This window comes from Pelodiscus sinensis, chromosome 6 (genome assembly GCF_052426305.1).
Source record: "Pelodiscus sinensis isolate ZL-2025 chromosome 6, ASM5242630v1, whole genome shotgun sequence".
Taxonomy (NCBI): domain Eukaryota; kingdom Metazoa; phylum Chordata; order Testudines; family Trionychidae; genus Pelodiscus; species Pelodiscus sinensis.
In genome coordinates this window covers 72,160,599-72,177,635 of record NC_143057.1, presented here as the reverse complement: position 1 = coordinate 72,177,635, position 17,037 = coordinate 72,160,599, and the positions used below count along the sequence as shown (strand labels likewise).

The 17,037-nt window shown below is 42.4% G+C and overlaps 2 protein-coding genes across 7 annotated transcripts in view; one reads left to right on the top strand and one right to left on the bottom strand.

Moving 5' to 3' along the window:
- The window catches only part of RHOBTB3 (Rho related BTB domain containing 3), a 139,067-nt gene that overhangs the window by 15,464 nt on the left and 106,566 nt on the right, over positions 1–17,037 (top strand). The gene's annotated exons all lie outside the window — the stretch shown is intronic.
- On the bottom strand, positions 39–16,983 carry SPATA9 (spermatogenesis associated 9). The gene is made up of 5 exons (XM_025182411.3): positions 16,827–16,983; positions 16,604–16,692; positions 7,933–8,157; positions 7,121–7,216; positions 39–323 (listed from the first exon to the last, which is right to left on the bottom strand). The coding sequence occupies exons 1-5, from the start codon at positions 16,885–16,887 to the stop codon at positions 90–92; spliced, it is 705 nt and encodes a 234-aa protein (XP_025038196.3). The 5' UTR covers positions 16,888–16,983; the 3' UTR covers positions 39–89.

The window sequence follows — 17,037 nt, the reverse complement described above, 5'->3', positions numbered from 1 at the left end:
CAAATAGAGATTGTAAAGTTTGTATATATTGTCTTTGGCTAAACATTCAGTGCACTAACAAAAAGCTCATTGTCTTGTTACCACTATATTTAAGTGTCTTGATCCAGGGCAGAGTGTAGGATGTGAATGCTGCTCTCAGTTGAGTTTTCCACAGGAAATTCAGAAAAGACTTGCTTCTCTGGAGAGAGCACACTGTAACTTGCTGAATCTTCATATTTGGAGAATCCATCTTTTTCTTCCTCATTCTTAGACTTTACTCTTGAGGCCTTTTCTTCTTGAACTATATTTTTTATTGTCCCCACTACTGTGCTAATAGAGAGTGCCTACATATAATAAAGATATTTTAGTTTAAGAAAACCACAACTTAGAGTGATATTACTTCTGTTTGACCTTTGTAATAACATGAAATGTACTTTATTTTGAAGCTTTATAATACATACAAGTATCTTAGTAATAAAGGGCTCGATCCTACAAGTTGTTGAGCACTCTAGCCAAAATCCAGTCCAGTACTTAAATCACATTTAACTTAAGCATGTAGATAGTTCCAGCAAAATTAATAGGACTACATATGTGCTTAAAATTATGCAGTGGCTTCAGTGCTTATTGGATCATGGCTACTGTTAAAAAGCTTCTTCTCACCCTCCCAGTACCCTGGTCCTTCTTGTGTCAAGAGAGAACAGCAATCCCCGAAGTCTGGACATGCCAACCATTCAATGTTTATTGGGGTTAGTTACCAGCAAGCATGAATCCAGTTTCCCTTTTTTCCAACATACTTCTCTACTGAAATTTAACTAACCATATCTAACATTGTAACATAATTAAATTATATCCCACACCTTAATTGGTTTATACCCAGAAAAATTAATTAGATAGCAGACAGAAACAACCACAGAATCAGAGATCCTACAGACAGTTGGGAAGTGGGGACCATAATGACAATAAAAAAGATTTCATATGGATAAGAGGGCCAGACAGAAAGCTATCAGCTGAAGTTCTTTAAATTTTGTCCCCGTTAGTGCGGACTCTATGCCCGCGGCTACACGCAGCACGGAGTAGGTAGTTCGAATTAGGCTTTTTACGAGGAGTAACAGTAGTTCGAATTAGCCTAATTCGAACTACCTACTCCGTGCCGCAGGTACGGAGTCCGCACTAACGGGGATTTTAAAATGGCGGTGCCCAGCAAGATGCAAATGAAGCCTGGGATATTTAAATCCCGGGCTTCATTTGCAACTTTGAATGACTACATTAACCACCCTAGTTCGAACTAGGATGGTAGTGTAGACATACCCAATGAGATTATAGCCACAGGAGCTGGCAAAATACTAAAAGATGTATAAGGTGATGAAACTTTTATATGGAAAAATACTTTAACTTTCTCAACCTTTTTATTTTTCAGGCTTCTAAAGATATAAGAAATTATAATTAAGCAATAAGAAACTGAACAGGTCCTGGTATAGAACATCTAACAACGTATTTGGATGTGCAAACCCAATCCTGCAAGTTCCCAACCTACCTTGATTACCACAGAATAAAATGATACTTGGAGCACTCAATGCCTTGCAGGACAGGACAGAGTTTGTAATGAATCAAGCAGGGAGCTAAAATGTAACCTGCTGAATATCTCTAGCAAAGAGCTGAATGTCCTTAAATCCCATTGCTACAAGTGGGTGTTAGCACTCAGCACTTCACACAGTCTCTATGTGAAGTAGAATAGTGCCTCCGCTCCCTGTAACGTGCAGATATCCAGGCATTTTCTTAGGATGCCTGGCATTATTATTTTTTTAAATGTTTAATAATTAAAAATATTTATATTCTGGTAGTGGCCAAAGGCCCTGATTGGGACTGAGCCCCCATTATGTTGAATGTTATGCATACCTAGAAGAGACTGTCTGTGTCCTAATGGGATTACGGAGGAGGTGAGCACCAGTTGCTCATGGGCCAGATGCAGTTTCATCAGGGTTAGTCCCTGGCAGGCCACCAGACACTTTATTTACATGGGTATCCACAAGTACAGCCATTTGCAGCTTCCGTTGGCCGTGGTTTCCCAGCCAATAGGAGCTATGGGAAGTGGTAGCTCAGCCCACACTGCTTCCCTCAGCAACCATTGCCTGGGAACAGCAAATTGCAGCCATTGGTAACTGTGAGCATCTGTATCTGCAGACACTCAGGTAAAGTAGGCATCTGATGGCCCTCCATGACCTAATTCTGGTGAACAGTCTGACTCTCAGACTGCTTATTACCCATCCCTGGCTTTTATGATCAAGACAAAAACTGATAAAGGGAAAATATACTAAGTTGATACATACATTGTAGATGGATGGGGCAAATAGCCTGAAATTTGCCATTATGAGATCCTGTTTTCAGCCTCTTATATTTTTCACAAATTTTAATTGGGCTGGTGTTTTCCACACCAGGTGTCTGGATCTTTTAATTCTAAACTTAATCCAAAACAGTTAGCCATTTCTGATAATCAAAATAGGGTAATATGTTTTGCTATTTAATAAAATTCTGGTCACTTTGAGAAGTTCTAGTGCACCCATGCTTTTGAGCAAAGCCTTGAAATGCAACAGCCACTAGCTGTGTGTCAGGGATATAGCTGGAGAAATCTATCCAAATATGGCCAAGTTGAAAGCCTTTGAAAAAAATCTCTTCACCCATGCTTACCAGAGATGATAAAGAATTTAGTAGCTACAATCACCAAGATTCAATCTGTTGTGTCATAGGGAGTTTCACAGTATAGGAAGAAATCAGTGGAAATGCAGAGAGCTTGAGTAGTTGCAAGTGTCCATTTTATTGCATAGCACAGAACTCACTAGCACAAGCCCAGACTAGCTGGGCTGACCCCAGTGACCTACTCAGTTACTATAACAACAAGATCTATATCTACAACCCAATATACAACACAATCTTAATTTTACATGGAGAACTGAGATTAGATGAGGAACTTGGGGTGGCGTAGTGGGTCTAAGAATGAGTGTAGAGAAGACAAACCAGGAGGCAACTAAGACTGAATGAGTGAGAAGATGGGAAACGAGTCAGGGTGGGAGTACTGGCATTGATGCAGCAAGTAGTTGAGAGAGACTTGTATGGGAAGCCTAAAAGTGGTGACTAAGGAGGGGCAAGCACAAAGGGATGAGAAGTCTATGGAGTGGAGACTGGGACTGGCTAGAGAAAGAATAGGATTGGGAGAAGGAGTAGGACAGGGCAGAAACAGGACATGCACTTACTAACAAGAAGAACTTTTGTATAAACTGGGGATTTACCAGTTGGAAGCAACAGAAGACAGAAAGACCTGGTTATATTAGTTAATCAGAGGATGACTATGAGCAGCAAATGTGATGTGGATGTGAAAAAGCTGTGTTTCTCAACCAATGGTACAAGTGCTTTTAGGGGTACTCAAGAGAAGTTGGGGGGGGGGGAGGGGAGGTACATCAGCCCAACTGAAATTTGCAGAAACCTGAATTTTTGTTTTAAGTTTTACAGTGCTTTATTATTTTTGTATTTTTTATACCCAAAAATGTCATTGCCTGCCTGGCTACGATTAAGTTGTTTAAACAAATGTGTTGCAATAGTAGAAACAAATTGTGCGTGTCTGAAAACTGTAGGTACTGGGGTACTTTATGAAAAAAAGTTTACGAAACACTGTGAAAAAGGGATAATGCAATCCTAAAATGCTTTTGGAGAGAGATTTCCAGTAGAGATAGAGAAGCACTAATATCCTTATATAAGGAATTGGTAAGACCTCATTTGGAACACTGTGCAGTTCTGGTCTCCCATGTTCAAGAACAATGAATTCACACTGGAACAGATACAGAGAATGGCTACACTAGGATGATCAGTGAAATGCAGAACCAAACTTACGAGAGAAGACTTAAGGAACTTGGCTTGTTTTGCCTAACAAAACAAGCTGAAGATTCTTTAAGTACATTGGAGGGATAAACATAAGAGATGGAGAAGTTATGAAAGGATCAAAGTAATTCTCAGGTGTTGGATTGAAATTAGATAAATGTTTTTTCATCAGTGAAGTTCTTCAACACCTTCCAATGGAAGTAGTGTTGGCAAAAACAAACAAAAAAAAATCCAAAACAAAAACAAAACTCCAACCTAATTTGCTTCAAGACTGAGCTTGATAAACTTATTGAATGGTATAATGAAATTGTCTACAATGGCATATGACCTTCTATTACTAGTGTTACTAAATATCTCCAGTGGCCAGAGAGGAGACACTAGATGGGAAGGACTATGAGTTATGCAGAGAGTTCTTTCTGAGGTGTCTGGCTGGTGGGTCTTGCCCATGTACTCAGAGATTAACTGATTGTCATGTTTAGGTTGAGAAATGTGACAGATCTTGGGGCTTTTTCACCTTCCTCTGAAGGGACATGGGTCTTTTGCTGTTTTGAATTAGCATCAGTGATGGATTCTGTGTAACTTTTAAGTCTTTAAATCAAAATTTGAGGAGCTTAGTAACTCAGCCAGAGGTTGTGAAGGGAGTGAGAGGGTGAGGTTCTATTGTCTATGATGTGCAGGAAGTCAGACTAGATGATCATGAGTAGGGCCCAACCAAATTCACAGCCATGCAAAACACACAGACTGTGAAATGTGATGTCCTCTCGTGAAATCTGGCCTTGTGTGTGCTTTTCCACTATAATATACACAAGAGGGAGATCAGCATTTCTCAAATTGGAGATTCTGACCCAATTTGCGGGGGGTGTCCACTGGTTATTTTAGACAGTATTGACATTCTTATTTCTGTGCTGCCTTTTGAGCTAGTCAACTGAAAAACAGTGGTTTTAGTGTTGACTGTGGCTGTGTCTACACTGCAGAGCTTTTGTGGGCTACCAGAAGTATCCAGGAAAAGCTATGCCCCATCCAAGGAACGCATCTGCTTTTTCGGAACAGTTTCTGAAAAACCAGACATGTTCTTTCAGCATCCCTGTATTCCTCATTGTACGAGGAAGAAAAGGAGCCCCTGGGGGCACTCAACACCTCATGTGGAACACTCCCAGAGTCGCTTCTCGATGAAGAAGGGATGTTCCGAAAGGAGGTTTTTCCGAAATTTGGCCCCATGTAGATGGGCCACATTTCAGAAAATCCTCATCCGAAAAAAGTGGAAAAAGGAAATTGCAATTTGCGTATCCTTTTTCCGACTTTTCTTTGCAGCCTAGACATAGCCTGTGCGCCTAGCTCTGAAGGCAACACCTCTCCAGCAGCAATATAAAAGAAAGGATGGCAATACCGTACCCATTTCACCCTTCTGCACTGCTGCCTGCAGAGCTGGGTGGCCAGGGTGTCGCAGCAGCTGACTAAGGGCCCTACTCTGGAGGCAACAGCACAGAAGTAACGGTGGCAATACCTTAACAGGCCATCATTATTTCTGTGCAGCTCCTGGCTATCGCTTTATCTTCAGAACTGGAGTCCTCACCAGCTACCACCATTGTCTAGCTCTGAAGGGCAATGCTGCTGCCAGCAGCTGCACATAAGTGAGGGAAGCAGTACTGCAACCCCCCCCCCCCTACAATAATCTAGTGGTCCTCCCTTCTGTGCAACTCCTTTTGGATCAGGACCCCTGCAATTACACCACCATGAAGTCTCAGATTTAAATATCTGAAATTACCGTTATTACAATCCTATGACATGAAATAGGCCAAAATGAGCCATGATTTTGGTAGGGCCCTAATCACAATGGGCCCTTTTGCCTTAAAGTCTGTTGGAGCAGATGGGGAAAATAATCCTGTAAACAACTGGCAAATTATTGCTTAGTCAGGGGGTATTTGGGTTTTTGGTTTTGTTTTGGGTTTTTTGACAAGCAAGTAAACATTTTTTCCTTTTCAATAAATATAGCAAAGAACAAGGGAGTAGATTTTATACCTTGAGTTGCTAATTTTCATGACCAGTGTGGCAGGGTCAGTCCCACTCCTGGCTCTCTCACCCCTGTTCTGCTCACTATCCCAAAGTTTAGAGGTTGAGGTAGAAATCTCATTTGCCTTGTTTCAGTGTTTGGCTTGTTCCTCAGCAAAAACAACAGAGTGTTGGGGCCGTTGCCCTGGGCCAGTTGGAGCTGAGTAAACAGTCCTTGTCCGGCCACTTGGGGGGAAGGGAGCCTCACTTCCCTCTGCAGCCTTTAGCAGTGGTGATGTTCTGCTCAGCACCTCTGAGTCTCCTTATCGGTTGTTCCTCTCCTCTCCTGTCCCCCACAGTGAAGGTTTTTAAAGAGGTCCCCTGGCAGCCTGAATCAACTCACCTGGCCCTTAATTGCTTTATAGCAGACTGGTCTAAGCTGCCACTGATTAGCTAGGGCCGTTTCTGTTCATTTTAAAGAGCTGCCTCTCTACCCTACTATCAAGGCCTACGTCTACACTGGCGTGATCTTGCACAAAAACTCTTTAGCACAAGAGTTCTTGCGTTAGAGTAGTTGTGCAAGAGAGTTTCTACACCGAGATGTGCTTTTGCTCAAGAGCATCCATGCCAGTGTAGACGCTTTCTTGCATAAGAAAGCTCTGATGGCCATTTTAACCATAGGACTTTCTTGCGCAAGAAATTCATGTTGCATGTCTACACTGGCTTCTTGCGCAAGAACAGTTGCGCAAGAGGGCTTATTCCTGAGTGGGAGCATCATAGTTCTTGCGCAAGAAGCCGATTTTATACAGTAGAATGTCCGTTTACTTGCACAAGAACACACGGCCAGTGTAGACAGGGAGCAAGTTTTTGCGCAAGAGCGGCCGCTTTGGCATAAGACTGCGCCAGTGTAGACACAGCCAAGCTGTTTAACCTGCCCTGTCTCATCACATTTGCAAGGCTGCTTTAATATGTACGAGACACCCTCAAAGGCAACTTGAGTAAAATAACTATTTCATTCAGCTTGTTGTGCAGCTATCTGTATGAAAACGAAGAGCAGAGTGAAAACTGAAATGCGTATATTTAATTCTTGTTTGGGTGTGTCATTATAGTATGAATATCAAGTAAATGAATACATCAAAGAATGCCTGATTCTGTCCCCTTTACACATTGGATGGTACTTTATGCTGCATATAATCTCTGTTTTCCTTATGGAGTCAGGAACTAGTCACTGTGGATAAGGGCAGCAGAATCAGTTACAGAATTAAGAAGTTTATTAACTTACCACATAAATTAGTGCTGCATAGGAAGCACACATGATGCTGGTGAGAGCAGTCTTTGCTGGATAGGAGATCACATCAAAAAGGGAAAATGTTCTACCCTGAAGGAAATACATTTTTTAAAAACAGTTTTTGGGTGGGTTTGGCTGCCAAAATATCAATGCCGCTAAACAGGACAATATTTTAAGAGAAGTTCCTTATTTTCATATCCACTTCTGAAATGCCTAACTTTACATGTTTGTTCCTCTTTGAGCCAAATATTTTTGTGCGTGATTAAGAACAATAGTTCATTTTGTCATCTTGGAGGGTCACAGGAAAATATAGGAATCACAAGCGTAAAAGGGCTGGCATCCACCACAGCCCTTTTACCAGCCTACTTATTCTTCTGACTCAGCAGGCTTTCTGTGGGTTACAGGAGAAAGGGGGTGTGGCAGAGAGAGGGTTAATACTGCTCCAGAACTGGTTGTGCCTCTTTCCATGTACAAGGAGAACCATGTATACAGGGTCCTCTCCATTTGCAGATGTTGGATGCAATCAGTGCATCTCTTTGTATACAGTTCTTATTCAGGCAAAATGCCTACTGAATGAGGACAAAGTATTGTATTCAAGATTTGGGCTCGTATTAATTATTATGTAAGAGAGGTGAAAGTGGGAAAATGGGATAGAGATGGTAAAGATTCCAATTTTGCACACAGTAACTGAGCTGAGTGGCACAAAACTCTTAACTGAAAGTAGTTTGAAAACCTGATATACATTGCAGGTAAAATACATTAGAATGGGATCTAATTAATTAGCACTAGAACTATAGCTCCCATACCTGATTTTTATAGAGAGGCTGCTTTGGTGTGTTTATATTTTTCAGAAGACAATGAGACATAGTATTTAACTCTGCAAAATGTTGTACAAGTCGTGGCTGCAAGAATTTGGCACCAGATTTTGAAGATGCTGATATTCTGTTTAGCCCATTAATAACTCTTACTCCAGGAGATGAAGAGAATGTGCTTGCCACCACTGATCTGGACGCTTGCAGAATGGGAATGTGCTGAAAGGGAAGTATTTGAGAAATAACAGGTCATAGGATTCAGTTTCTTAGAATATCATGAGTTTATGGAAAGTGAAAGGCTATTATAAAGACAATTCTTTGATACTGAGGTTATTCAAAGATACAAGTTATATTATTAAAAGCTAGGTTATTTTTCATTTAGTTCTACAAATAATAATGAACGCATGTAATGACTTGAATTGAGGCAACATCCAAGACACTATGTAAGCACATAGGAAAAGATAATTTGCCCTGTGTTCATTTATAAAGTTCCAGAATATTTTACACTTAATGTCTTGGAAAACAACATACATTTATGTGCACAGTTAGCATCTAGAAGAAAAAGCCTTTGCAGCTTCTGTTTGACCAAGGGCTCAAGACTACCTATCTCTTGTAATTGGTGTATGGCCTTTGCAGTACTCCCAGCTCTACAGTGGCTCAGCAAGCAGGAAAGTGCAGCTGTTATTGGAATTTGAGAAATATGTCTATGGATGCTGATGGTATCAGCGACTCCCAGTAGGCTCTGCATCTTGCAGAGCTCACTGTGCTTTCCATAAGACTCAGCATTAAAAGAAAACTTAAAAAATAATTGGAGATGTAGGTATTCTAGCTCAGCCTATCGGCTCAGAACATAAAGGGCCTAACAAAGGATATATCAGATTAAATTGAGAGTACACTTGCTATGAGCCAAAAGAGTTTAATGGTTTATTGCTGATGATTTACCAATTGATTTAAATGATAGCATTGCCACCTGGTAATACAGTGATGGGCATATTAAAAATGCTTAAGATAAATGCATAGAATCACAGGACTGCAAGGGAGCCCCCTGCAATCCTGCACTGCTGCCACTCTATCAGGGGTAGCAGATGGGAGCTGGTCCAGGGAGGAACCGGTTTAAAAAAAGGACAAGGGCTGCTGATGCAGAGCAGTCTCTGTTTGCAGCAGGCCCAGGTTCCCTGCGGACAGAGGCTGCTCTGTGGGATGCAGAGTCCCTGTCTCTGGGGAGGGGCAGGGGAGGCTGCTACAGAGCAACCTCTGACCTCAGCAAGCCCGGGCCCACTGTTGGGCACAGGCTGCTTCGCAGCAACCTCCCCTGCCTCCCCCCATGCTGCTGCCTCTTTCAGAGGCAGCAGCATCATGGAGTGGGGCAGGTGGGTCCACACAGTCAGCTTGCACAGTGAGTCAGCTTGAAAGCTGGCTCTTCACACACATCAGCTCCTGCCTGCCCCCCTCACCCTCCATGCTTATGGGTAGCTGGCACCAGCTCCCTCCTTCTCCTTGCCCTTGTTGCCCCTGATACAGAAATAGTTGACAGGATTAACCGATAAGTACATAATCGTGTAGTTGTCTACAAGTTGGTGTCCCTACACTGTTCAGAGGAGCTCTGTGTTGGTTCTATAATTTAGCACATGATCTGTACTTAGAGGGGTACAATTGTCCAAGTAGGTATGTGCAATGTAACAACAATCACTCTTCCTATCAATAAACTGGAATAATAACTTGGCCATAGGATGACTGTGTGAGAAAGATCTAAGTATGATTACTTCATAGTAGTCTTCCCTCTACAATGCCAATCACTTAGGCGATGTCTACACTGGTGGCTTCTTGCGCAAGAACATTTTGCGCAAGTGTTCTTGTGCAAGAAGTCTTGCGCAAGAAAACATCCACACTGCCATGTGCGAGCTGTGCTTTTGCGCAAGAGTGCCCATGGCAGTGTGGACGCTCTCTTGCGCAAGAAAGCTCTGATGGCCATTTTAGCCATAGGGTTTTCTTGTGCAAGAAATCCCTGCCAAGCGTCCACACTGCCCTCTTGCGCAAGAGCTCCTGCACAAGAGGGCTTACACCTGTTAAAAAAGAGTGTAGCTCTTGTGCAAGGAACCCTCTCTTACCACGCCGTACTATAAATTTACTTGTGCAAGAGCAGACGGACAGTGTGGATGCTCTGCAGATTCTTGCACAAGAACGGCTGTACTTGCGCAAGAAGCCGTGAGTGTAGACATAGCCCTAGAGTTTATTCAGTGAGGGTGATGAATTTCAGTGGCTGCATTAAATTGGAGAAATTGTTCCCACATATGTAATATACAATGATACGTTTCTGTGCACTGGGCAGTAACTGATATTGGTCAGAAGTGCAACTTCCATGAAAAATGAATGGGAGTCCTGTAACCAAACTATGAAAAAAAAATGTTGAGTAGATTCTCAGATGTAAATTGCCATAATTCCATTGAAGTCAATGTAGCTATGACAATTTACATCAGATAAAGATCTGTCTTGGATGTTTTGTACTTCTAATATTATTATATATGATAAAAATAAAAAACATTAAAACCAAATAAGATTCTTGAAACAGGAAGAATGCACATTGAAATGGAACATGGGATCCAGTCCAAGAGGTGAGTATAATAGCCTGAACCACTCAGAAATAGCAACCACAATGTAATTAAATTTAACATCATAGTAGGGGAGAAAAGCAAAGAAGCCCACCACAATAGCATTTAATTTCAAAAAGGGGAACTACACAAGAGTGAGGAGGCTAATTACATACAAAACAAAAGGAACAGCCACAAGGATGAAGTACCTACAAACTGCATAGCAACCGTAATACAGGCTCAAATTAAATGTATGCCCTACAAATAATTTTTAAAAATTGCAAGGGAACCCTGCTACCATGGCTAAACAGCAGAGTAAAAGAGAGTGTGAGAGGGGGGAAATCCTTTACAATTCGAAGTAAAATAATGAGGAAGAAAAGCTTAAACCCTGTCAAAAATGCAGAACAGCTACCTAAGGTCACAGAAACTAACTGCATTTTTTAAAAAGTACAACAGAAGCAAGAAGCCTACCAAACAATCCGTGGGGCCATGGGATGGCCAAGGTGATTATAGAGCACTTAAGAAAGAGCTGTTTCAGAGATGCTACATTAATTATTTACATCCATCTTCAATGCAGAAAATATGGGAGAGATCCCAACACCTGAGCTTTTTTTTTTTAATGTAACTAAGGAACTGTCCCAGATTGAGATATTAATAGAGGAGGTTTTGGAACAAATAAATTAAATGGTAATAGGTCACTAGGACCAGATGGTATTCACACAAAAGTTCTGAAGGAAGAGAAATATGAAATTGCAGAACTTGCTAAGATATGTAACCTGTCACTTAAATCACCTTCTGTACAAGATAAAAGGACAGCTAATGTAATTCATATTTTAAAAAGTTTCCAAGTGCAATCCTGGCACTTACATAGCAGTAAACCTAACTTCAGTAACCAGGCAAATTGACTGAAACTGCAGTAAAGAACAAAATTATTAGACACATAGATAAACATGATATATTGGGGAAGAGTCAGCACAGCTTTTGTAAAGGGAAATCAAGCCTCACCCATATATTGGAATTATCAGTCAACAACAAACATGTGGAGAAGCATGATCCTATTTAGTGTACTTGGACATTCAGAAAGCCTTTGACAATGCTCTTCACCAAAGACTCTTGAACAAACTAAGTAGTCATAGGATAAGAGGGATTGTCCTCTAATGGATCAGTTACTGATTGAAAGATAGGAAGTGTCAGGAAGGAATGATACATTTTCACAATGGAGAGAGGTAAATAGCATGATTCCCAAATATCTGTACTGGTATCTGTGCTGTTCAACATATTCATAAGTGATCTAGAAAAAATAGTGAATAGTGAGGTGACAGATGATGCAAAATTGCTCAAGACAGTTAGTCCAAAGAGTTACAAAAGGATCTCACTAATCTGGGTGACTGGGTGAGAAAATGGCAGATGAAATTCAATGTTGATAAGTACAAGGTATGCATGTTAGAAAACAATCCCAGCTATCTATACAAAATGTTGGGGTCTAAATTAGCTTTTACCACTCAAGAAATAGATAGTTGTGAATAGTTCCTGAAAACATCCACTCACCATACAGTGATGGTAAAAAATTCTAACAGAATATTAGGTAATAAAAAAACAGGAAGTATCATCATATCACTATGAAAATCCACAGTATAACCACAGCTTGGATACTGTGTGTAGTGCTGGTTGTCATTCTCAAAAGATGATGTATTAGAATTAGAAAAATGTACAAAAAATTTTAAAATAGAACGAAGTACTACCTCATAAAAATTGGGGGTGTGGAACAACTTCCATACAAGGTAAGATTAAAAAGATGGGGACTGTTCATTTTAGAAGAGAGACATCTAAGGGAGGGATATATATGATAGATATCTATGAAATAATGAATGGTGTGGAGAAAGGGAGTAGGAAAGTGTTTTTTACCACTTCATATTACACAAAAACTAGCATCATCCAATGAAATGAACAGGCAGCAAATTTAAAATAGAACGAAGTACTACTTCATAAAACACATAGTCAGCCTATGGAACTTGTTGCCATGTTGTGAAGCTCAAAAGTATAATGGGATTCAAAAATAATTCAGACATGTTCATGGTGAACAGGGCTTATACAGCTGCACATAGTCTAATGTGATACATGCCACCAAGTGCTACCAATGCCCTTTTGCCATGTATATTGGCCAACCTGAATAAACTTTACAACAAAGGATCAATGGACACAAGTTAGATATCAGAAATAGCAATACAGGTTGGACAGCCCTGGTCTGGAACCCTTGGGACCTGATCAGTCCCAAATGAGGGGATTAGCTAGACCAGGGAAGGTCCCTTCCCTCCTGGCCCATACCAAACCACTGCCCCCCATCTAGGGCTCCAGCCTGCCCTGCTGCTGCCTGGTCACTCCCTGAGCCAGAGCTCTCTAGCTCCTGCTGGCCCCATTACTGCTGAGGCTGGAGTTCTGCAACTAGGGCTCCCTAGCTGCTGCCAGGGCTGGAGCTGCATGGCTGGGGCCAGAGCTGTGTAGCTGGGGCCAGGATTGGAGCTGTGTGGCTGCTGCCAGCCCCCTGCTACTGCCCAGCTGCTGGGGCCAGATTGCCCCACTGTGCTGCCCATCCACCTCAAACAGGGCTCCCAGCTGAGTTGCTGTTCCTGTCCCCTGCTACGCTCCTGCCCTGCAGACAGACCTCCCTGTACCTGGACTCTATGGTCCAGGAACATCTGTGGTCCTCCTGGACCATTGGTGTTGCCAGACCAGAGAGTCTTGGTTAAGGGGGGTACGACCTATATATATAAACCTGTAGGGGGACATTTTAACCTGCCTGGGGATTCATTAATGGATTTAAAGTAGCCATTCTTCTACAAAGGAATTTCACAAGCCAGTTACAGAGAGAGAGTGCAAAATTAACCTTCATATGCAAATTTGACACTGGTTCTCTGGGCAGGAACAAACTGGATATCCCATTAGAAAACTAGTCTTCCTTACATTTCACACATCATTGACATCAAAAGCTAAGTATGGGACACTTCCAGCCCAATCAATTAGCCTCATTAGCACTGGCACTGTAATTGACAGGTACTTTTATTTTTCCTCTCCCCCTTTCTGTTATAAATTCTGGGTTCTTTTTTTCCACTCAAGATCATCTGAAGAAGTGGATTGTGCCCACAAAAGCTCATGATACTGTATATATATTTTTGTTAGTCTCTAACAGGACTAATCGTTTTTAAAATTACAGACTAACTTGGCTACCTCTCTGAGGTCTATCAATGGCTGTTTGTCAGGATGGTTAGAAACTCAATCCCATACTCTGGGCAGCAGAGTGACAGCCTCACCGGGCCCCTGGACAAGGCAGAGGGGGCCTGCTGCATGCCCCTAAAAAGGGTGGGGCTTCAGTTGGAAGGCAGTATTGGGGGCTAGGCAGTCCTCCACGCAGCCCAGAGAGTACCATGCCTCCCTCTCCAGCTCTCAGCACTGCCCAAAGCATTCAGCATGATACTCCAGCAGCACTTTAAAGAGCTTGGGGCTGCGGCAGTGTTGTCCCTTTTGTGTCACCAGTTCCTAGGGCAGTTTCCCTCTTTTCTTTCCCCTGTCAGCGGGTCTGGCACTGGGTGTCTCTAAACCTCCAAGTAGCAGAAGCTGGGATCAGACCACATGAGATGGATCACTCAATAAAATGCCCTGTTCTGTATATTCCCACTGAAGCATCTGGCTGTGGCTACATCAGAAGACAGACTACTGGGCTAGATGGCACTTTAGTCTGACCCAATAAGGCTGTTCTTATGTCCTTATATGTATCACAGTGCCCTTGAAATCTAACGACTGTAGTACAAGCGTGGGCAAGCCTTTTAATCAGGCCCACCTGCACTTGTGGCATGGAGCAGTGCCACACAAAGTGGCTAACTGCTCCCTGTGGCTCTCTGCGCTGTGGGAGGAGGAGAGGAGGCTTTGTGTGCTGCCCCCACCTCCAACAAAGTGTCTCAGTTCATACTGGCTAAAAAACCAGCCAATGGGAGCTAGGGGGCAGGAGCACTGCAGCTCAATTTCTCAGCAGCCCTGTGGGTAGACCAAAACAGCCCTATCCATGGTGGGCCCCCCACTGGGCTGAAGTAGCTCCCTGACCATAGCAGGTGGGGAGCTGCTCTAGTCCCCACTAGTTAACCTTAACAAGTAAGCCTCACACATTAAGGGTGAGACTAACATTCACATTCCTAGTCTAGCCTAGTAGTAGAGCAGGCATCAGGAACCAATAGGACTGACAACTTTGGTTGGACATATTCCTGGAGGTTACAGCACATGACATAATCTAAAGATTAATCTTTACTTTCTGGAGACTCTAGGACAATCCTGAAGGGCTGGCAACCCAAGAACCAAGGTCTAAGGTCAGAGCCAGCCAGCCAGTAGGAAGTCAGTTGCCCGCTGCCCTCTTTAACTGGTTAAACATTATGTTTAACCAGTTAGCCAATTAAAGGGGGTTTTGCATCCATAGGCTAGACTGCCCTCGTCTCAGTCAGCTGAGCCAGGAGTGCACAAGAGGTAAAGAAATGTAAGGGAAGGAATGAGAGTGAGCATGAGGGAAATTGGATGAGATGAGGTCACTGTAGCAAGAGGAAGGCTCAGAAGAAGAGAACATATAAGAAACTTCTGTGTGTGTGACAAGCAGCAGGAGGAGGGAGTTATAAAAGGAGAAGTGGAAGGTCATATTGTATTTTGTCAATTTTCTCTTGGAGGAAATTGGCACCTGTGCAGAGAAAAGTGGAGGTATGAAGACAGGGTTTGACTAGTGGTCAGAGATAGCTGGGATTGTGAAGGTGAGATTCAGTTAAATTGTCTTAGTAGAGTTATTTAGCTAGGAAGATGGCAGAATTGAAGGAGAAGAGAATGAATTTGTAGTGTTAGAAGTCAGCCAACTCATGGCGTTTTTGCCAGAGATGTTCTGCAGTGTGAGAACAGGAACAGAGGAAGCAACTATTGGGAATATTTAAGGAAATAGCTTCTTACAAGCCTTCTTCTTCTGATTTTATTTTTACATGAGAGGGATTGTAATTGACGTCCTGCTTCACATTCTGATTTGCCAGTGACAGTGGAATTGAAAGTATAGAAGGAGGTGAGGGTCTATCACAGTAGAGTAGGGGTGAGCAATACTTTTCGCAGGGGGGCCACAAATTTTAGTTGTCATCAATGGCTAGCTCCAGGCCCCTAGAAGCAGCTCCATTGTGTGTGTCCCTCTCCCAGATCCCTGCATTGTGGAAATGCGGTACAGGAGCAGGAAGACACCCTGACTTCAGCATTGTACTTCCACCATCCAGCTAGAGGGAAGGTCCTGGGAACTGCTTGGCTGCAGGATGGAACAAGATGGAGGAAGGTGCAGCTGAAGACACGCTGCTAGAACACTCTACTTATCAGCTGAGTGGGTGGGACAGAAATGCTGGACAGGCCAAATCCAGACGGTGGGCCATATTTTGCCCACCTCTGCAGTAGAGTCTGAGCACCTTACAAGCCTTGATGTATGTTACCTTCACAACATCCCTGTGAAAGGGAAATTTTATCTCCATTTCATAGACGAGGAATGAAGGAACTGCAGGCTGCATTCACAGAAATATTGGGCACCTAACTGCCACTTGAGCTGGGATCTAAATCCAAAATTAAGATCCTCAGAACCTCCACTCAATGCTATCTAACACACAGATTACCTAGGCATCTAAATTTCTGCCAAGTGCATATGCATGGAGCCATCTAAATCCTGATGCCATCAAACAGATCAGAACATTCCCCGCCTGTCTCACCTGAAATGCCCAATTCAACAGATGTTTATAGAGGCCACTTACAAGATTAGGCTCAGAATAAAATGGAAGTGGAGGAGCCCCACGAGAGAAGGAGTGAGACATGACTCTTTCTTAAACCCAGAAATTAAGAGTATCCACTTGGGAGATCTAGGTTCCTGTCCCTGCTCCAATAACTAACGACTGAATATGTTCTGTTGAGGTTGATGCCTTATAAAATAATGGTAGATAAAACTCATTTACAATATTTTTAAACAAGAAGGGGAAAATCCTTTATCAGAACTTTAATGGCAATGAAATATGGTAATTCAGTAACATTACCTGGTTTGACCGTTGTATTCCAATTATGGTTGGAAATTCATCCTTAATCTCATCTATAATTTCCACAACTACTCTCTGGATTAGGTATGCTGAGATAAAAAAGAAGCAATTAAATATTCAATTCAAAACTTCCTAATTAATTAAATGAAGTGATGGTAATGTGTGAATAGATAGGACAAGGAAAGTTTGGAGGGTTAAATGGATCACAAACTGGACTACATACCTTGTCCAGATAATCTCTTTATCACTTGCCCACATATCCACCCAATTGGTTTGATGGGCATTTTGTGTTTTAGGGCAAGTTCTTCTGAGTCCTAAACTCCAGTCATCTCACAAGACTAACTCAGCTGGAATCCCAGATTGCAAATGAACACACCATGGCTCCCGCACAGCACCAGAAGCCAAGTGGGTATCTAAGGGATCCATTGTGCTGT